This window comes from Callithrix jacchus, chromosome 22, assembly GCF_049354715.1.
Source record: "Callithrix jacchus isolate 240 chromosome 22, calJac240_pri, whole genome shotgun sequence".
In the NCBI taxonomy this organism is placed as follows: domain Eukaryota; kingdom Metazoa; phylum Chordata; class Mammalia; order Primates; family Cebidae; genus Callithrix; species Callithrix jacchus.
In genome coordinates this window covers 15,577,802-15,599,421 of record NC_133523.1, presented here as the reverse complement: position 1 = coordinate 15,599,421, position 21,620 = coordinate 15,577,802, and the positions used below count along the sequence as shown (strand labels likewise).

The following is a 21,620-nucleotide window of genomic DNA, read 5'->3' as shown; positions in this document are numbered from 1 at the left end:
ATACCCGATTGGCTAACAACTTACTGCCGTGTCTGATCTCTGTTGGTTGGAGCCAGACCTTACAATCAAAACTAAAACCCGATTGGCTAATAACTTAAACATTCTTAAAATAGGTAAGGGACATGGGCTGCAAGCTGGTACATGCCTGTGAGCACGTCCAGCACAGATACTTTGGTTAAAGTATGAGGATATAGAATGTACTACGTGCCTATAAATGTGTCTAACAGCTACATAGGACAGGGCTTAACAAAGTTATTAGCAAACTTATGATTTATTCTTTAACAAGAAAGGAATTTGAAGAGGAACTTTTACTTCCCACACTTTAGATCCTCGGCTCCCAGGACTTTGACATTTGCGTGAGGGACATGATCCCAGTGGATGTCCCTGAGCACTTCCGGGGTAGGGTCAGCATCTGGGCCACGGTGACCAGTGTGGATGGGAGCCAGCAGGTCGCATTCGATGACTCCACCCCCGTGCAGAGGCAGCTGGTGGACATCCGGTACTCCAAGGACACAAGGAAGCAGTTCAAGCCGGGCCTGGCCTATGTAGGGAAGGTAACTCGGGGGTGACTGTGCCACATACTTCCGAGGACCACTGTGAAAACACCACTAGCCAATAGCTTCGCTTTGAAGACTCAGCTGAAAATGGATCTCCTGACATAACTTTTGCAGAGGGTGGTAAGGGCTGGGGTCCCGGGTGAGGGTCGGGGACATTTTCCTCCATGGGAAAGAATGACTTACTCTATTCCACATGGACAGACATTTGAGTAGCCATTTATTTTTATTTTTTGAGATGGAGTCGCGCTCTGTCACCCAGGCTGGAGTGCAGTGGCGCGATCTTGGCTTACTGCAACTTCCGCCTTCCAGGTTCAAGTGCTGCAATCTCCACCTCCTGGGTTGAAGTGATTATCCTGCCTCAGCCTCCCAGGTAGCTGGGATTACAGGCACCCGCCACCACGCCTGGCTAATTTTTGTGTTTTAGTAGAGACATGGTTTCACCGTGTTGGTCAGGATGGTCTCGGACTCCTGACCTTGTGATTCACCTGCCTCAGCCTCCTGAGTGCTGGGATTACAGGCGTGAGCCACTGCACCCGGCCTGAGTAACCATTTATTAAATAAAGCAGCTCCTCTAAGGCAGTCCTGTTTCTTCAATGGATTCATGTTTTTCTTTTTGAGACAGAGTTTGGCTGTATTGCCCAGGCTAGAGTACAGTGACACGATCTTGGCTCACTGCAACCTCTGCCTCCTGGGTTCATGGGTTCAAGCGATTCTCCAGCCTCAGCTTCCTGAGTAGTTGGGATTACAGATGCGTACCTCCATGCCTGGCTGATTTTAGTATTTTTAGTAGAGATGGGGTTTCACCAGGTTGGCCAGGCTGGTCTTGAACTCCTGACCTCAGGTGATCCACCCACATTGGCCTCCCAAAGTGTTGGGATTACAGGCATGAGCCACCATGCCCAGGTTTTTCTTTTTTAAAGACAGTTGCACTCCATTGCCCAGGTTGGAGTACAGTGACTCACTGCGACCTTCACCTCCCAGGTTCAAGTGATTCTTCTGCCTCAGCCTCCCTAGTAGCTGGAATTACAGGCACAAACTCCATGCCCAGTTAATTTTTGTATTTTTAGTAGTGATGAGGTTTCGTCATGTTGGCCAGGCTGGTCTCGAACTTCTGATCTCAAATGATCCTCCCACCTTGACCTTCCAAAGTGCTGGGATTACAGGCGTGAGCCACCACTCTCGGCTCTTTACTGGGTTGATTTTATCCTCTAAGGACCTAACTCAAGAGGCCTGCAGAGACAGACCTCCTGTTCCTAAGACTGAGGGATGCAGACCCCTGTGTGACATTTTCAACAGGCCTCTGCCTCCCACCAACCACTCAAGTCTTACGCACAATAAATTTTGAGGTGACAGGATGTTGTGATCCTTATATATATTATTTTTCTTAGAGACAGGGTTTTGCTCTATTGCCCAGGCTGGAGTATAGTGGTGAGATTGTAGCTCACTGTAGCCTCAACATCCTGGACTCAAGCAAGTCTCCTACCTCAGCCTCCTAAGTAGCTGGGATTACAGGTGTGTGCCACCACGCCCAGCTAATTTTTGTATTTTTAGTAGAGATGGGGTTTTGCCATGTTGGCCAGGCTGGTCTCAAACACCTGACGTCAGGTGATCCACCTGCTTCAGCCACCCAGAGTGCCGGGATTACAGGCATGAACCACCGTGCCCAACGGATTTTTAAATTTTTTTGTAGAGATGGGATCTTGCTGTGTTAGCCAGACTGATCTTGAACACCAGGGCTCAAGCAGTTCTACCTTGGACTCCCAAAGTGCTGGAATTACAGGTGTGAGCCACTGCACGCAGCCATCATTCTTATTTTAATTGTTAAACTGGGGTAGGTTGGGCGTGGTGGCTCATGCCTGTAATCCCAGCATTTTGGGAGGCTGAGGTGGATCACCTGAGGTCAGGAGTTCAAGACCAGCCTGGCCAACATGATGAAACCCTGTCTCTTCTAAAAACACAAAAATTAGCTGGGCGTGGTGGTGGACACCTGTAATCCCAGTGACTCAGGAGGTTGAGGTAGGAGAATCGCTTGAACCTGAGAGGCGGCGGCTGCAGTGAGCCGAGATTGCACCACCACACTCCAGCCTGGGTGAAAAAGTAAGACTGTGTCTCAAAAAACAAACAAAAACCAAACTTGGGCATCTTCACCCCAGTTGCAGCAGCAGGAGCAGGGCACAGCCAACGGAGCCCAGTGTCACACAAGGGGAAAGTGGGCCACACCCCCAGCCCTGCCTCTGTCTACACCCAGTTCCCTTTTGCCATCCATGAGTGATGCTGGCTGGCTACCCTCACACTAAGTTCTGAGCCTCCCACTCTGCTCTGGAACCTCCCTTCCCTTCTCCATGCCAGTGTTAGAGCCATCTCTATCCCATGCACAGAGACACATCTCCGTGTCCCTGGCTTTGAGGGCGGCAGCTTGAGTCAAAACTAAAGTACCCTGTGTGGGATCAGAATGTGTATGAAGAAGAGGCTTAAGGCTACAAGCTTGGTAAAGAGGAGCATTTCACATATGACAGAAAATGTGTACCATCTGCATTAAAGAACGGAGTTGTTAGGCTGGGCATAGTGGCTCACTCCTGTAATCCCAGTGCTTTGGGAGGTGAGGTAAGAAGACCACTTGAGGCCAAAAGTGTGAGACCAGCCCAGGCAACATAGTGAGATCCAGTCTCTACAAAAAGAAAAAGAAATAGGCTGGGCACAGTGGCTCACACTTTGGGAGACCAAGGTGGGAAAATTGCTTGAGACCAGCCTGGGCAACAGAGAAAGACCCCATCTCTACAAAATTAAAAAAAAATATTAGCCAGGTATGGTATTGCACACCTGTGGTCCCAGCTGTCAGGAGGCTGAGGCAGGAGGATTGTTGAGCCCAGGAGGTAGAGGCTGCAGTGAGCTATGATCGGGCCACTTCACTCCAGCCTGGGCAACACAGCAAAACTGTCTCTCAAAAAAGAAACAAGAAGGGAGTGCTTAATGAGGAGCATGTGGGCTGAATCCTGGTTCACTCCATCACCAAATACCTGTACAGCTGAGGGCTGTTTTAGGGTTCTTTAGAGGCTACAATCTATGCTCCTTTCAAAACATGCGTGTCTGTGCCTTTCTGGCTGGCTCTTCAACTAGTCCGAATGCATGAGGCTTAAGTGTCACACTGAACTGTTCATACCCTGGTATGGCATCATACTAATGGCCAGCACATGTAACTTATACTTCATGACCTCTTTGCCAAATCCAAGGGCATGAAGGTCTACCCTTATTTTTTCTTCTAAGAGTGTTAATAGCTTTAGCTGTTACATTTAGGTCTATGATCTATTTGAGTTTATTTGTGCATATGGTGTGAGGTAGGGATGCAACTTAATTTAACACATTTTTTTTTCTTAAGAGACAGGGTCTCATTCAGTCACCCAGGCTGGAGTCCAATGGCACAATCATAGCTCACTGCAGCCTTGAACTCCTGAACTCAAGCAATCTTCCCACCTCAGCCTCCTGAATAGTTGGGACCCCAGGTGCATGCCACAACACCTGGCTAATTTTTAAGTTTTTGTAAATGAGGTCTCACTATGTTGCCCAGGCTGGTCTGGGACTCCTGGCCTCAAGTGATCCTCCTGCTTTGGCTTCCCAAAGTGTTGGGATTACAGGTGTGAGCCACTGCACCCAGCTTCCATGTCTACCTTGGAAGCCTCTTCAGTAGCTGGAACCTCAAGCACCCACCACCACACTTGGCTAATTTTTAAATTTTTCATAGAGATGGGGTCTCACTGTGTTTCCCAGGCTGGTCTCGAACCCGTGGCCTCAAGCAATCCTCTTGCCTTGGCCTCCCAAAGTGTTAGGATTACAGGTGTGAGTCTCTGCATCTGGCCTTCATGTCTATCTGTATTCCAATATCTTGCTTACTGTAAGTTTTGAAACTGGGACCTGTGAGTCCTTTTTTGTTCCCTTTCAGGATTGTTTTGGCTATTCAGGACCCATTGTGATTCCCTATGAATTTTAGGAGTAGTTTGTTAATTTCTACAAAGAAGCCCGCCCAGATTCCAGTGGAGACTGTGTTGATTCTGCAGATCAGTTTGGGCAGCATGGCCGCCATAACCCTGTTGTGTCTTGGGTGACCTTTTCTAGGTGGAGCTATCCTACCCAGATGGCAGCCCGGCTGAGGGGGTAATGGTCCAGATTAAGGCAGAACTGACACCGAAGGACAACATTTACACCACTGAAGCTGTGTCCCAGGGTGGACTGGTGGGGTTTGAAATCCCCTCCATCCCCACGTCAGCCCAGCATGTGTGGCTGGAGGTGGGTGAGTCCCCCAGACCCTTGTCATTCAGCCAGCCGGTATGGACCTGGGGCCTCCCCCAGGCCGGATGCAGGCACCCTATCAGTGGGCCTGGAGCCCATCCCAGCCCTGGAGGAGTACACATTCCACCAGACAGTGGGACACACAACACAGCCATCCTGGGGTCAAGTGGAAGGTCAAGGAGACATAAGGGTGCCTGGTCCAGTTGTGCCAAAGGAGTCTTCTCCAAGGGGATCTCTCTAAATGGACTCCTGACCATGGGGATGTCAGCTAGGCTGCTTCTAGGAGTGTGGAACAGCATGAGTGGAGGCTCAGAGGCAGACCGTGATTATATCATAATCAATATCTCACAAATGCTCAACGTCTCACAAATGCTCAAATTGAGCCATTTTGGAAAGACAATGGGGAGAGAGCCAATGAGGGTGTCCGCCACCTCACCGGGGTGCTCAGTGGAAAGCAGTGTCCGGGGAAAGAGTGGTCTTATTTCTCTTTTTAAAGGCAGGGTCTCGCTCTGTCACCCAGGTTGGAGTTCAGAGGCGCCATCGTAGCTCACTGCAGCCTCAAACTGCTGGGTTCAAGCAGTCTTCCTGCGTCAGCCACCCAAGTACCTGAGATTACAGGTACATGCCTGTAATTGGCACCACACCCAGCTAATTTTTAAATTGTTTCTATAGAGAAACAATTTTTTTGCTTTTCTTCATTATCAATACAAAAACTTCTTTTCAAAATTATTTCAGAGACACGGTCTAGCTCTGTTGTCCAGGCTGGAGTACAATGGTGCGATCATAGCTCGTTGCAGCTTTGAACTCGCGGACTCAAGCGATCCTCCTGCCTCAGCCTCCCTAGTAGCTGAGACTTTAGGCATGTGCCACTACGCCCCAGTAATTTTCAAAAAAAATTTTTTGTAGAGACTGGATCTTGCTATGTTGCCCAGGCTGGTCTTGAACTCCTGGGCTCAAGTGATCCTCCCACCTCTGCCTCCCAAAATGCTGAGATTACAGGTATGAACCCACTGTGCCTGGCACCCAACCAGCCTTCGACCAATCTTGGACACTTGCTTCTTTCTTTTTCTTTTGAGATGGAGTCTTGTTCTGTTACTTGGGCTGGAGTGCAGTGGTATGATCTCTGCTCACTGCAACCTCTACCTCCTGGGTTCAAGCAATTCTTGTGCCTTAGCCTCCCAAGGAGGTGAGATTATAGGCATCACCACCACTCCCAACCAATTTTTGTACTTTTTTTTTTTAGATGGAATCTCGCTCTGTTGCCCAGGCTCGGGTGCAGTGGCGCGATTTCAGCTCACCACAACCTCCGCCTCCCAGGTTCAAGTGATTCTTCTGCCTCAGTCTCCCAAGCAGCTGGGATTACAGGTGCCTGCCACCACACCCAACTAATTTTTGTATTTTTATTAGAGATGGGGTTTTGCCATGGTGGCCAGACTAGTTTCGAACTCCTGACCACAGGTGATCCACCCACCTTGGCCTCCCAAAGTGCTGGGATTACAGGCATGAGCCACTGTGCCCAGCCAAGTTTTTGTATTTTTTTTAGTAGAGACAGGTTTTCACCATGTTGACCAGACTGGCCTCAAACTCCTGACCTCAGGTGATCCACCTGCCTTGGCCTCCCAAAGTGTGTGGGCCACCTTGCCCAGCTGGACACTTGCTTTTTGGAGCTAGGAAGAACGGGATCCTACTCCCTGAGGATTGGGGAGGGGGTTCCCCAAAGGGATATTGGAGCATGAGAGGATGTTGCTTTTGGGTAGAGCAGGCAAAAGCATTTTCAAGACCCCTTTCTGCTCTGGATAGTCGGGTGTTGACCCAAGCATCTTCTCTTCTTCAGACCAAGGTGACGGCACTGAACGGAAAACCTGTGGGGGCCCAGTACCTGCCCAGCTACCTCTCTCTTGGCAGCTGGTACTCCCCCAGCCAGTGCTACCTGCAGCTGCAGCCACCCTCGCACCCACTGCAGGTAAGATTTTCAGCTGCTGCCCTTCCTGTAATCCCAGCACTTTGGGAGGCCAGGCGGTGGGAGTTGGAGGGGAATCACTTGAGGTCAGGAGTTTGAGACCAGCCTGGCCTACATGGCAAAACCCCATCTCTACTAAAAATACAATAATCTGCTAGGTGTGGTGGTGTGTGCCTGTAATCGCAGCTACTTGGGAGGCTGAGGCTGGAGAATTGCTTGAACTCAGGAGGTGGAGGTTGCAGTGAGCTGAGGTCATGCCGCTGCACTTCAGCCTGGGCGACAAAGCAAGACTCCGTCGTACCCAAAAGAAGACCAGGCCTGGTGGCTCACGCCGGTAGTCCCAGCACTTTGGGAGGCTGAGGTGGGTGGATCATGAGGTCAGGGGTTTGAGACCAGTTTGACCAATATAGTAAAACCCCATCTCTGCTAAAAATACAAAAAAATCAGCCAGGCATGGTGGCAGAAACCTGCAATCCCAGCTACTCGGGAGGCCAAGACAGGAGAATTGCTTGAAGCTGGGAGACAGAGGTTTCAGTGAGCCAAGATCACGCCACTGCACACTCCAGCGTGGGCAACAGAGTGAGACTTCGTTTCAAAGAAAAAAGAAAAAATGTGGCATGAGTGAGCCTCTAAGGCAGCAGTAGCCAGCCTTTTTGGCACCAAGGATTGGTTTTGTGGAAGACAGTTTTTCCACGGACTGGGCCATGGGTTGGGGCAGATAGTTCAGGACGATTCAAGCACATTATGTTTATTTTGTACTTTTTTCCTATTATCATGACATTGCGGTATATAATGACACATGATACCACTCCCCATCATGGAGAATCGGTGGGAGCCCTTAGCTTGTTTTCCTGCAACTAGACGGTCCCATCTGGGGATAACGGGAGATAGTGACAGATCATCAGGCATTGGATTCTCATAAGGAGGGCGCATCCTAGATCTCGTGCATGCGCAGTTCACAATAGGGTTCAGCTCCTGAGAGAATCTAATGCCGCCACTGCGGATCTGACAGGAGGCAGAGCTCAGGTGGCAATGCAGGTGATGGTGAGCGGCTGTAAATACAGATGAAGTTTCCATTGCCGGCCTGTCACTCACCTCCTGCTGTGCGATCAGTTCCTAACAGGCCATGACCCAGTATTGGCCCTGGGGGTTGGGGACCCCTGCTCTAAGGGACCTAATAACTGCGACTGACACAGGGACCTCTTGTCTCCCCAGCAAGGGGAGAATTCTGTGGAATGCATGCATGCATTGCTGTTTATTTCTCTTTTCTTTTTTCTCTTTTTTCTTCTCTTCTCTTCCTTTTTCTCTTCTCTTATTTTGAGATGGAATCTCGCTCTGTCACCCAGGCTGGAGTGCAATGGCATGATCTCTGCCCACTGCAACCTCCTTCTCCAGGGTTCAAGTAATTCTCCTGCTTCAGCCTCTGGAGTAGCTGGGATTACAGGTGCCCACCAGCCCGCCTGGCTAATTTTTGTATTCTGGTAGAGACGGGGTTTCACCATGTTGGCCAGGCTGGTCTTGAACTCCTGACTCCAGTGATCCGCCCACCTCAGCCTCCCAAAGTGCTGGGATTACAGGCATGAGCCACTGTACCCAACCCATTGCTATTTATTTCTGATGGACATTTAGGCCGTGGCCCAGGGCTGACAGTGACGATCACCACTGCTCCCGGACCTGACATAGGGCTACTGCTATCGGCTGGACTCCCCACTGTCTTGAGCCTTCCGTTAGTGCAAAGGCCCTGGGAATTTCACCACCGGGACACACTGAGTGCAAAGGCAAGGTGAACTTAGAGCAGTGTCTGCCATTCATTTCTCCTGGGCCTATTATTTTACAATTCTGATTATGTAAGGGTGTGTGTGTGTGTGGAGGCTGAGGCGGGAGGATCGCTTGAGCCCAGGAGGTTGAGACCGCAGTGAGCCATGATCGTGCCACTGTACTCCAGCCTGGGTGGTAGAATGAGATCCTGTCTCAAAACTTAACTGAACGTTACCTATAGCTTGCTATTGACCAGAAGCCTTGCTGATAACATGAAGAGTCAATGAGGCTGGGCACGGTGGCTCATGCCTGTAATCCCAGCACTTTGGGAGGCCGAGGCAAGCAGATCACTAAGTCAGGGGATCGAGACCACCCTGGCTAACATGGTGAATCCCCGACTCTACTAAAAATACAAAAAATTATCCATGCTTGGGGGCACGCTCCTGTAATCCCAGCTATTTGGGAGGCTGAGGCAGGAGAATCACTTGAACCTGGGAGGTGGAGGTTGCAGTGAGCTGGGACTGTGCCACTGCCCTCAAGACTCCATCTCAAAAAAAAAAAAAAAAAGTCAGTGAACACAGATTTTGTACTTTGTATGTATTATATACTGTATTCTTCATAAAGAAGAACATGTATCTTTTGACTGTTGGTAAAGTAGGAATAGATGATCATCAAGGTCGGCCTCCTTGCTGTCTTCACGTTGAGTAGGCTAAGGAGGAGGAAGAGGAAGGCTGGGTCATGCTGTCCCAGGTAGAAGTGGAAGAAAATCCACATATTAGTGACGTGGGCAGTTTAAACCTGTGTTTTTCAAGGGTCGACTGTATATATGTGTGTATATATGTATATACTATGTGTATTCGTAGATATCCAGATATCTACATCTACATATATTATAAACACATTCTTTTTTTTGTCAGAGTCTCACTCTGTCACCCAGGCTGCAGTGCAGTGGCACAATCTTGGCTCACTGCAGCCTCTACCTCCCAGGTTCAATTGCTTCTCCTGTCTCAGTCTCCCAAGCAGCTGGGATTACAGGTACCTGCCACCCTGCCCAGCTAATTATTTTTGTATTTTTAGTAGAGATGGGGTTTCACCATGTTGACCAGGCTGGTCTCGAACTCCTGGCCTCAGGTGATCCACCTTCTTCGGCCTCCCAAAGTGCTAGGATTATAGGTGTGAGCCACTGCGCCCAGCCATACACATCTATATTTAAGGTCCATCGTCCCTCTGTAAATTCCGTGGGCCAGCAGCATGCTCACTGGCTGGGCCGTTCACATCCTGGCCGCAATCCCAGCAGAGCCTCTGGCTCAAGCTGTAGCCCCAGCCTTGGCAGAAACGTCCCCCCTAATGGAAAACAGTTGCCATCACAGCGCCCAGGGCCCTACCAGCCCATAAACCTCTCACGCTCCTTTTCTGATCACATCGGGGCCCCTGGGGTTCGGCTTGGAGGAATTGTGGCGCCGAGCCTGCCTGTTTCCTGGGATTAACAGCCCTTTGCAGAGGTTGTAAGAATGATAAGTCGGACAGGAATCATGCCCAGCTTGGCTGAACAAACGGTTCTTGTAATGCCATTAAACCAGTGGTGCAGGGTTGGGGGGACGCTGGTGCTGGCCGCCTCCTCAGGAGGCAGGAAGGAACCTCGTGTTCTCAGCTGGCCAGACTGTTGTTCTGATTAGGGGAAGATCTGGCTCTGTCACTCAGATCTTGCTCCCTGGGTGACAACTCAATCCTGCTTGAGGTCGCTCAGTAAACCCCAGCTCCTCCTTCCCACCAAACTGCCATGAGGGGCCTGGGGCACAACCTCAGGGCATGAGGGAAAGATGGGTTCATGCTGGGGCCAGGCTGGGCATGGTTCAGGACCTCTTCCCCTTCTTCTCACTCCAGGGTCCAGGCAGGAGGGAGCTGGGAACTCCACTGCCCACATCTTGGCACCCACCCTCCTGAACCTATTTTGCTTTGTGAACGGGGGCTGTCCCTCCAGTCTTTTAAGGTTGTTTTGATGCCACAATTTTAGTGCAGAAGAGGAAAAAGATTTGTGCTCTCCTTTTTTTCTCCCAAGATCTCAAGCAGTAGGGGACTTTTGTTTGGGGGTCTTTTTATAAGGGGGAGATTTATAAATTTAGAATGAAATTGAAAATGTTAGTATAATGAACAACCACAGGACTTTCACCTAGATTTATGAATTAATGTTTTTCCTGTATCTTTTCATTCATCCCTCCATCCACCCTCCAACCCTCTCTCCATCTCTTCATCATCTCTTCATCCTTCCATCCATCCATCCTCTCTCCCTCCATTCATTCTCCCTTCCTCCCTCTCTTTTTCATCCCTCCTTCCACCCATCTGTCCACCTACCCGTTGTCTACTCATCTTCTCTCCATCCATCTACCTTTCATCTCTCCATCCATCCTCCATCCATCTCATCCATCCATCCTCCCTCTCCCCCTTCATCCATACATTATTCATCCATCTACCCTCCCCCCTCCTTTCTTCCTTCCCTTCTTTTCTTCTTCCACCCATCCATCCATTTATCTTCCACCCATCCATCCATTCATCCATTTGCCCTTCATCCATTCATCCACCATCTATCATCCATCCATCCACCCACCCTCCCTCCCTCCTTTTCTTCCTCCACCCATCCACCCACTACACTTAGCTGTTTACCATCCATCCATCCATCCATCCATCCACCCATCCATTTAGGGTCTAGCCCTATAGGGTTCTGTGAGCCCCTCCCTGCTGGTGCAGAGATGAGAAACTGTAGAAATAAAAGATACAGACACAGAGATAGAGAAAAGAGAGTTTGGCCTCAGGGGTCCACTGCCAACCAAAATGCGGAGTTCTGCAGTGGCCCCAAGTGCCTGGACACTCTGACTTTTATTGAGTACAAAGCAGGAGGCAGGGAAGGTAGGGTGAGGTACTGGTGGTCGGTGATAGGGTCAGGTAAATCACGTGTCTTGGAGATGGGGGGGTCCAGGACTTTCAAGCAGCCAAGGCAAGGAGAAAACCTAATGTGTCAGCGCTCTTCACATATTTGTCACAAATATCAAGGACATTAATTCTTATCTTCTGAGAAAAAGAGAAACCAGGTGCAGAAGCAGGGCGTGAGAGTGGGCATGGAACGTGACCACTGAAGCACAGCATCACACAGACACAGTTAAGCCCCCGGATGTCTGCGGATTTCCCTGACAGCCATCAGGCCTTGCCACAAGAGCTTGGAAAAACGGAGTTTTCTCCTAACTCCCCCAGGAAGGAGAGGTCTCGGTCATTTTGGACATCTCCTTCCCTAGGTGGCTAGACAGCGGGCACTTTCACAGCGCTGGCGCTGCTACCCTCCAGCAGCCCTTATGCGGGTGTGACAGAGGGCTCAGAGCATCTTGCCTTAGGATCACTTTGTTCACAATGTCACCTCAGTTCCATGCTTCATAACCCAATAGTCATTAGTAAAATCAAAGGTTATATTGAGTACATAGCTTTATGATTATACGTGAGTAACTATAAGATTATATACGATTATATAAAGGAATAACTATGTGCCTACATTTCTAATCTTTTCTAAATCAGTATTTATATGGGAACAGGCTGAGGCTTCAGACCCTTGCCCACACTTGTGGGGTTTCCCTCCTATACATCCATGCATCTGCTCTTCATCTAGTCATCTACCCTCCCTCCATCCTTCTTTTCCTCCTTTCTTTCCTTCCTCCACCCATCCATCCACCCCCTACACTTATCTATTTACCTACCATCCATCTGCTCTTCATCCATCATCCACCCTTCATCTATCCATCCATGCATCTGTGCACCCTTCATCTATCCATTCACCCATTCCCTCTCTGTCCATCCTCCCTTTGTCCCTCCCTTCATCCATCCATCCATCCACCAATCCACCCATCCACCCATTTCTCTACACAGTTTTTGGCTGCAGCATTTGAAAGCAAGTTACAGACATGATAGTGGTTCTCTCTTAAATACTTGACCATAATGTATACTAAAAAAAAAGGCATTCTTTTACCTGACCTCAAGGCCATTTTGTTAGGTTGCACCTGAGAAAATTACATTCACTGAATCATATCTAATTCACAGGCAATATTCAGATTTTCAAGGGGTGCCATAAAATGTAATTTATATTTAGTGTTTGCATGCATGTGTGACTGCACAGTTGTATCACACGTGTGACTACACGAGTGTACATGTACATTTGTGTGTGTGTGATGCTCACCCATGTGTATGTACTTGGTTTTTAGGGGTTTCACTATGTTGCCCAGGCTGAACTCCTGACCTCAAGTGATCCTCCCCACCTCACCCTCACAAAGTGTTGAGATGACAGATGTAACCACCACACCTGGCTGCACTATTGTTAATAATTGGGTTATTTATCTTTTCTTTGATGAGTTGTGAAAGTTCTTTATAAATTCTGGTTACTAGCCCTCATCAGATGTGTACCTTGCAGACATTTTCTCCTATTCTATGGGTTATCTTTTCACTTTCCTGACAGCGTCCATTAGTACAACAAAAAATTTAATTTGGTGAAACCCAATTTTTCTTTTTCTTTAGCTGCTTGTACTTCTGGTGCCACATCTCAAAGAAACCATTGCCAAACCCAAGGTCATGCAGATTTATCCGTATGTTTTCTTCTAAGAGTTTTATAATTTCAGCTCTTACATTTAGGTCTTTCATCGGTTTTGAGTTAATTTTTGTATATGGTGTGAGGTAGGGATCCAAATGCATTCTTTTTTTTTTTTTTTTTGAGAGAGGACCTTGCTCTGTCACCCAGGCTGGAGTGCAGTAGTGTGATCATAGCTCACTGCAGCCTCAACCTCCTGGGCTCAACCTCCCACCAACTTCCTAAAGTGTTGGGATTACAGGTGTGAGCCACCACACCCAGACCGACTTCACTCTTTTGCTTGCGTTTATTCAGTTATCTCAGCACTGTTTGTTAAAAAGACTATACTTTCCCCATGGAATGGTCTTGGCACCCTTATTTCAAATCAATTGCCTTTAGCTGTCTGGATTCATTTCAGGGGTCTCACTTACATCCCATTGGTCTCTATGTCTCTCCTTACGCTGGTGCTATACTGTCTTGATTACTGTAGCTTTGTGGTGAGTTCTGAGATTAGAATGTGTGAGTCCTCCAATGTACTCTTCTTCTTCAAGATTCCTGAGTCCTTTGTGTTTCTTTATAATTTTAGGATCACTCTTTTCATTTCTGCAAAAAAGGCCATTGAGGTTTTCATAGGATTCCCCTAATGCTAACATCATACAAAACTATGATCCATTTGTCATAGCTAAGAAATCAACACTGGACATCAGTGTTAACCAGACTCCAGACTTTATTTGGATTTCCCCAAGTTTTCTCACTCATGGCCTTGTTTTCTGATCCAGGATCACCGTTAGGGTCCCACATCACATTTGGTCATCGTGTCTCCTTGGTCTCCTCCAACTTGAAAATTTCTTAGTCTTTCCTTCTGTTTCATTACCTTGACACTCTTTTGTCTTTCTTTTCTTTTGTCTTTCTTTTCTTTTGACTGGGTCTTACTCTCTCACCCAGTGTATTAGTCTGTTTTCATGCTGCTGATAGAGACATACCCAACACTGGGTAATTTATAAAGAAAAAGAGGTTTATTGTTATTTATTTATTTATTTTGAGATGGAGTCTTGCTCTGTTGCCCAGACTGGAGTGCAATAGTGCAATCTCAGCTCACTGCAGCCTCTGCCTCGCTGGTTCAAACAATTCTCCTGCCTCAGTCTCCTGAGTAGCTGGGATTACAGGCACCTACCATCATGCCTGGCTAATTTTTGTATTTTTGTAGAAATAGTATGGGGGAAATCATCCTCATGATTCAGTTATTTTCCATCAGGTCCCTCCCATAACACGTGGGAATTATGGGAGTTACAATTCAAGATGAGATTTGGGTGAGGACACAGCCAAACCATAGCACTCAGGCTGGCGTGTGGTGGCACACTCATGGCTTACTGCAGGCTTGACCTTCCATGCTCAAGTGATCCTCTCACATCAGCGCCCCAAAGAGCTGAGACTATAGGCTTCTGCCACCACACCCAGCTAATTTTAAAATATTTTTTGTAGAGATGGAGTTTCGCCATGTTACTCAGGCTGGTCTAGATCTGCCTGCTTCAGACATGAGCCAGCATACTCAGCTGATGTTCTTCTTTTGCTGCTCAAATTTTCCACATTTGGCTGTGGGAATCCCTTAGGGCCAGCATTAATATGTTCAAAGTTAGGAAACAGCATTTTACTTTTATTTTTTTGGAGACAGGGTCTCACTCTGTCACCCAGGCTGGAGTGCAGTGGTGCAATCATGGTTCACTGCAGCCTTGACTTCCTAGGCTCAAGTGACCCTCCCACCTCAGGCCCCTGAGTAGCTGGGACTGCAGGCATGTGTCACCATGCTTGGCCAATTTTTTTTTTTATACTTTTTGTAGAGACAGTGATCTCACTATGTTGCCCAGGTTGGTGTCGAACTACTGGGCTTGAGCGATTTGTCCATCTCAGCCCTACAAAGTGCTGGGATTATAGGCAGGAGGCACTGCCCCTGGCCATAAACAGTTCTTAGGACCACTCTTTCTTTTTCTTTTTTTTTTGAAGATGGAGTCTTGCTCTGTTGCCCATGCTGGAGTGCAGTGGCACAATCTTGGCTCACTGCAACCTCCGCCTCCCTGATTCAAGAGATTCTCCTGCCTCAGCCTCCTGAATAGCTGGGATTACAGGTGCGTGCCACCATTCCTGGCTAATTTTTTGTATTTTAGTAGAGATGGGGCTTTGCCATGTTGGTCAGGCAGATCTCAAACTCCCAACCTCATGATCCACCCGCCGTGGCCTCCGAAAGTGTTGGGATTACAGACGTGAGCCACCGCGTCTGACCTTCTTCTGATGCCAATTGCTGAGTTTGGGGGTCCTCACACCACTGCAGTTTCTTTAATTCTCTAGAAGAATTAACAAGACTCACTAACAGCTGTTACACTTACAGTTACAATTTATTACAATAAACAGTACACATTAAAATCAGTGAAGACGAGAGGCCGATGATGTGGAGTCCAGAAGAATTCTGTACATGAACTTGCTTTCATTTGTTCTCTCTGCATAGAGTGAGGGATGGTGTTATTTTCCTACCAGTGACGTGTGACACCATGCTTGGTGTGCTGCCAACTAGGGAAGCTCCCCAGAGCCTTGGTGTCCAGATGATGTCTGTCTTTCTTTCTCTCTCTCTCTTTCTTTCTTTCTCCTTCCTTCCTTCCTTCCTTCCTTCCTTCCTTCCTTCCTTCCTTCCTTCCTTCCTTCCTTCCTTCCTCCCTCCCTCCCTCCCTCCCTCCCTCCCTCCCTCCCTTCCTTCCTTCCTTCCTGAGATGAGTTCTTGCCATGTTGCCCAATCTGGTCTTGAACTCCTGGCCTCAAGCGATCCTCCTGCCTCAGCCTCCCAAAGCACTAGCGTTACAGGCATGAGCCGCCACACCCGGCCTGGTGTCCAGAGTTTTCGCTGGGGCTGTCACATAGACATAGATGACCTCCTGCCTGCGTGACTAATCTCCTTCCCCAGCTTCTCCACAGTTTGATCGGATCCTGTTTGGTCCAAGGCCCCCTCCAGAAATCATATTTATTACTACCTGCTGTGACCCAAAACCCCAAGTAGACAAGGACACTTTTTTTTTTTTTTTGAGACAGAGTCTCGCTCTTATTGCCCAGGCTGGAGTGCAATGGCATATTCTCAGCTCACTGCAACCTCTGCCTCCCAGGTTTAAGCGATTCTCCTGCCTCAGCCTCCTGAGTAGCTGGGATTACAGACATGTGCCACCACGCCTGGGTACTTTAGTATTTTTAGTAGAGACAGGGTTTCTTCATATTGGTCAGGCTGGTCTCAAACTCCTGACCTGAGGTGATCCGCCCGCCTCAACCTCCCAAAGTGCTGGGATTCCAGGCGTGAGCCACCACGCCTGGCCAACAAAGGCACTCTTATCAGGCATCAAAGGTCTTACATCACCTCCCAGGAGCTCTGGGCAAAGGCCAGCCCCCTCTTTGGGTGAGGTTCAATTCTTTATGGCAAGACACCTTATTAAGGGCTTTCACACCATCATCACGTTTCATCTGTGCCGCATTCCTGCAAAAATTTGAGCCTCAGGCTGTATACAGAACTAGGGGCCCTGGACGGGCACAGTGGTTCATGCCTGTAATCCCAGCACTTTGGGAGGCCGAGGTGGGAGGATCACCTGAGGTCAGGAGTTTGAGACCAGCCTGGCCAACATGGTGAAACTCTGTTTCTACTAAAAATACAAAAATTAGCTGGGCATGTTGGCGGGTGTCTGTAATCTCAACTACCCAGGAGGCCGAGGCAGGAGAATCACTTGAACTCAGCAGGTGGAGGTTGCGGTGAGCTGAGATTACACCATTGCATGCCAGCCTGGGTAACAAGAGTAAAATGCTGTCTCAAAAAAAAAAAAACAACAAAACTAGGGGCCAGGACTGGATGCCGGGCACTCCGCTCCCTCAGCCATCCCAGCCTCCCTCTGGCCGCAGAGTGGCTGTCTTCCTGTGGTGGGCTGCAACGTTGGTGCCAGGCAGGGCCCCCCATGCTGCATGTCTTCCATAGGTTGGGGAAGAAGCCTACTTTTCTGTGAAGTCCACATGTCCCTGCAACTTTACCCTGTACTATGAGGTGGCTTCGAGGGGCAATATCGTGCTATCGGGCCAGCAGCCTGCCCACATCATCCAGCAGCGAAGCAAGCGGGTGACCCCTGCCCTGAAGAAACCGTTTCGTTTAACACACCTTTCTGAGACAGGTGAGCCGGGCAGCGGGGAGAAGGTTCCTGTTCTTCCTTCCATCCATCTGTTTGTTCACCCATCCTCTACCCTTCCATTCACCCACTGTCCATCTGTCCGTCCACTGAGACTGAGACGGTGCTCCTGTAAGGAGCGACAAGGCAAGACCCCGCAGATCAGGGAGTCTGCCTTGGATGGAGGGGACACGTCCTTAACAATGCCAGGCCGGGTCCAGGAGACAGTGACCAGCGGCTGGAAGTGCAGAGGTTCAGGCCCCAGGCTCATCTCACTCTGTGTCTGCAGGGCACAGGGACAAGCCAGCCACGCCGACGGGGCCCCTGTGCTGGCCTACACTGTGCTGTTGCATCTTTGCCCTGGCGGTTCTTTGAATCCTCTTCCTCTTCCCTTGGACTCCATGTGCTCCTCATAAAACTCTCCTCTCAGGGGACCTCTTAGTCCCCCTCCTTTTCACAGCCCTTCTGCCCAAGACAGGATCCCCAATTTGAGCACTGTAGTCATCTATAGGGACTAGATCACTCTAGAGTGGGGTGTCCTGTGCGCTGTAGGGTGTGAGCAGCGTCCCTCCTCTCTCCCCACCAGAGGCCAGTAGTACCAACTCTCCACAGTATGATGACCTAAAAAGTCTCCAGATGTTGCCACTATCCCCAGGGGGCAGAGTCACTCCCAGGTGAGAATCACTGAGATAAGTAGGTAGATGAATAGAATGATGGGTGGATAGATAGACAGGCAGGGCCTCTCAGGCTAAGGCAAGGTTTCTCAACCTTGGCACTATCAACATTTGGGTGGAGGCACTGTAGGATGTTGAGCAGCGTCCCTGGCATCCACCCCTTAGATGCCAGTAGCCCTATAGTTGATGGAGGAATGGATCAATGGATGAATGGACAGATGAGAAGATGGATGGATGAATGCTTGGATAGATACATGAATGGATGGATGAATGGACAGATGGGAAGATGGATGGATGGATGCTTGGATAGATACATGAATGGATGGATGAATGGACAGATGGGAAGATGGATGGATGGATGCTTGGATAGATACATGAATGGATGGATGAATGGACAGATGGGAAGATGGATGGATGGATGCTTGGATAGATACATGAATGGATGGATGAATGGACAGATGGGAAGATGGATGGATGGATGCTTGGATAGATACATGAATGGATGGATGAATGGACAGATGGGAAGATGGATGGATGGATGCTTGAATAGATACATGAATGGATGGATGAATGGACAGATGGGAAGATGGATGGATGGATGCTTGGATAGATACATGAATGGATGGATGAATGGACAGATAGATGGGTAGATAGATGGATGGATGAATGGATGGATGGACAGAAGGATGGATGGACAGAAAGATGGATAGATAGATGGAGGAAGGAATGGACAGATACATGGATGAACAGAAGGATGGATGAATGGACAGATGGATGGATGAATGATGGACAGAAGGATAGATGAATGGATGAATAGTGGGTGGGTGAATGATGATTGAATAGATGGATGGATGGATAGTGGATGGGTGAATTATGGATGAACAGATGGGTGGATGGATAGTGGATGGGTGGATGATAGATGGATAAATGGATGGATAGTGGGTGGGTGGGTGTTGGATGGATGAATAGAGGGATGGGTGGATGGATGGATAGTGGTGGTGGGTGGTTGGTTATGTGGATGATGGACGTTGATGAATAGAGGGATGGGTGGATGGTGGGTGGGTAGATGAATGGGTAGATCATGGATGAAGAGATGGATGGATGGCTAGATAGATGAGTGGATAGATGGATGGAATGGATAGACAGATAGATAGACAGGTTCACTCTTTCTTAGGCAGGCTTTCTCCCCGTCTGCCCTGTCAACATTTGGGGCCATCCCATGCACTGTAGGATGTTGAGTAGCATCTCTGGCCTCTACTCACTGGAAGCCAGTAGCATCCCCTCCAGCAGTGACGACCAAAAAAAATCTGCAGACATTGCCAGTATCCCCTGGGTAGCAGAATTGCCTTGGCTGAGATCTGCTGGCCAGAGTTGTGCTTTGGGTGTGGTGCACCTGCATCCTCTTGTTCTCTTCTGGGTGAAATAACAGGGGCTTTATGTCTTCCCGGGACTCTTGTCCAGGGACAGCCCTGGACAAGACCTCACACTCTGCCCTCACTTAACCCCACCACAGCCTGGGATGGTGGTGGTTCCACTGTGTCCACCTGCAGATGAATGGGCTGTGACTTGGGGTGGGGGTTTCAGGGACTTTCCCATTGCCTAGTAGGGGCCAGAGCCAGAATTTGAACCCCAAGGCTGATTGAGTACCCACCTCCTCCTGTTGGCCCACTTCTCCCTACCCCTCCTGTCCACTGGTGGCTCTGAGCTCTGTACAGAACCAGCCGACAGATGGCCCATGCTGGAACTGGGAGCCTTTTACTCTCATCCTCCTGCCATAGAGTATTTGGGAGCTCCTGGACAGGCTTCTAAGATCCTCTATCTTTTAAGGATCATTTACCCGCAGGGAAGGAAGTGTGAACTCTGCTCAAGTCAGCAAATAATGGCTGCAAGTCCACTGGCCCCCAGCCTCCGCAAGACGGAACTAATCAGAGGGAGGGATCAGGGGCTAAGGGCATACTGGGGGGCTGGAGTGGTGCTGCCTGGACAGGGCAAGGTGGTTTTGCTGTCCACAGAGGAAACAGAGGGCTGGTTAGGGAGCAGGGACCACGCTCCCTAACGGAGGGAGTGATTCTAGGCCAATTTCAGCCTGCTCTGTAGGAGCCTATGATGACCCTGGAGCTGAGTCAATGGGAAGAATCGGCATTGACCGAGGATGTAGCCTGGGAAGGGCATTTCCAAACCAGAGATGTGGAATGTCTCAATGCATAGACAGGAGTATAGAGCAGGGCAACTTGGGGCCGGGCTTGAATGGCGGAGATTACACATCGGACACGGAGAATTCACCACCTCCCTCTACTTTTGCTCACCTCAGAGCCCCCACCAGCCCCAGCAGCCGAGGTCAACGTGTGCGTGACCTCTCTTCGTCTGGCCGTGACCCCCAGCATGGTCCCCCTTGGTCGCCTGCTGGTCTTCTACGTCAGGGAGAATGGAGAGGGGGTCGCCGATAGCCTCCAGTTTGCAGTTGAGACCTTCTTTGAAAACCAGGTAGAGCATCGTGCACCAAACCTGGGACACAGCCAGGTGCCACGGGGGCTTCGCCAAGATGCTGGCCAGGAGGTCTGTGTGCACATGAGACTCATGTTGTGTCGCGGATGATGTAAGGAATTGTGGGAACATGTTGCATCTTTACTGAAGCATCTCCAAAAGTCACCCAAAAGGAGATTGCATTCACGACACATAGGGAAAGCCGTCAGCTGTTCTCTGCCTTTGCTGAATTCAGGATTTAAGGGACAGCGCTTGTTTCCATCAGCACCCTCAGCCTCCTGTCCCTGTCCCTGCAACTTCTTCTTCTTCTTTTTTGTTCTTGAGGCAGAGTCTCACTCTGTCTCCCAGGCTGGAGTGCAGTGGCACGATCTCAGCTCACTTCAGCCTCTGCCTCCCGGGTTCAAGCAATTCTCCTGCCTCGGCCTCCCAAGTAGTTGAGACTACAGGCACACACCACCACATCTGGCTAATTTTTGTATTTTTAGTAGAGATGGGGTTTCACCATGTTGGCCAGGCTGGTCTCAAACTCCTGGCCTCGAGTGATTCACGTGCCTCTGCCTCTGAAAGTGCTGGGATTACAGGTTTGAGCCACTGTGCCTGGCTCCTCCCTCAACTTCTAAACAAACTGCCACATGCTCTCCAATAGCACCCGCCTTCCTATCTCTCCCTGTCTCTCCCTTTCCTGTTTTTTGTGTCCACCACACAGTGACCAACTGTCCATCACAGTGTGGGACCAGCTCCCTCAGGTAGCGAGGCCAGGTTCCCAGCTGAGCTGGCAAAGATCGACTCTCCTTGTGGGCAGGGGGTGGATGGGTGAGGTGGAAGTGATGCCTCTGGATTGGACCAAACCTGGATTGAACCAAATTTCTTTTTGTTTGTTTGAGACAGAGTTTCACTCCTGTTGCCCAGGCTGGGGTGCAGTGGCGCCATCTCGGGTCACTGCAACCTCTGCCTCCCAGCTTCAAGCAATCCTGCCTTAGCCTCCCTAGTAGCTGGGATTACAGGCACGTACCACTTTTCAATTGGCTAATTTTTGTATTTTTGGTAGAGATGGGGTTTCACCATGTTGGCTAGGCTGGTCTTGAACTCCTGACCTCAGGTGATCTACCCGACTCAGCCTCC

The 21,620-nt window shown here is 49.3% G+C and overlaps 1 protein-coding gene across 6 annotated transcripts in view; it reads left to right on the top strand.

The window, feature by feature from the left end:
- The window catches only part of CPAMD8 (C3 and PZP like alpha-2-macroglobulin domain containing 8), a 117,392-nt gene that overhangs the window by 27,923 nt on the left and 67,849 nt on the right, over positions 1-21,620 (top strand). For 5 of the 6 annotated variants that reach the window (XR_004738251.3, XR_004738250.3, XM_035286101.3 and 2 more), the window contains 5 exons: positions 327-554; positions 4,668-4,838; positions 6,676-6,804; positions 17,157-17,346; positions 20,326-20,498. Coding sequence is in view for 4 of the 6 variants with exons in the window: in XM_035286101.3 (XP_035141992.3) it covers positions 327-554; positions 4,668-4,838; positions 6,676-6,804; positions 17,157-17,346; positions 20,326-20,498 (891 nt within the window). In the remaining 2 variants the exon portion in view is untranslated. The remainder of the gene's footprint in view (positions 1-326; positions 555-4,667; positions 4,839-6,675; positions 6,805-17,156; positions 17,347-20,325; positions 20,499-21,620) is intronic. The other variant, XM_035286103.3, reaches the window with a different exon arrangement.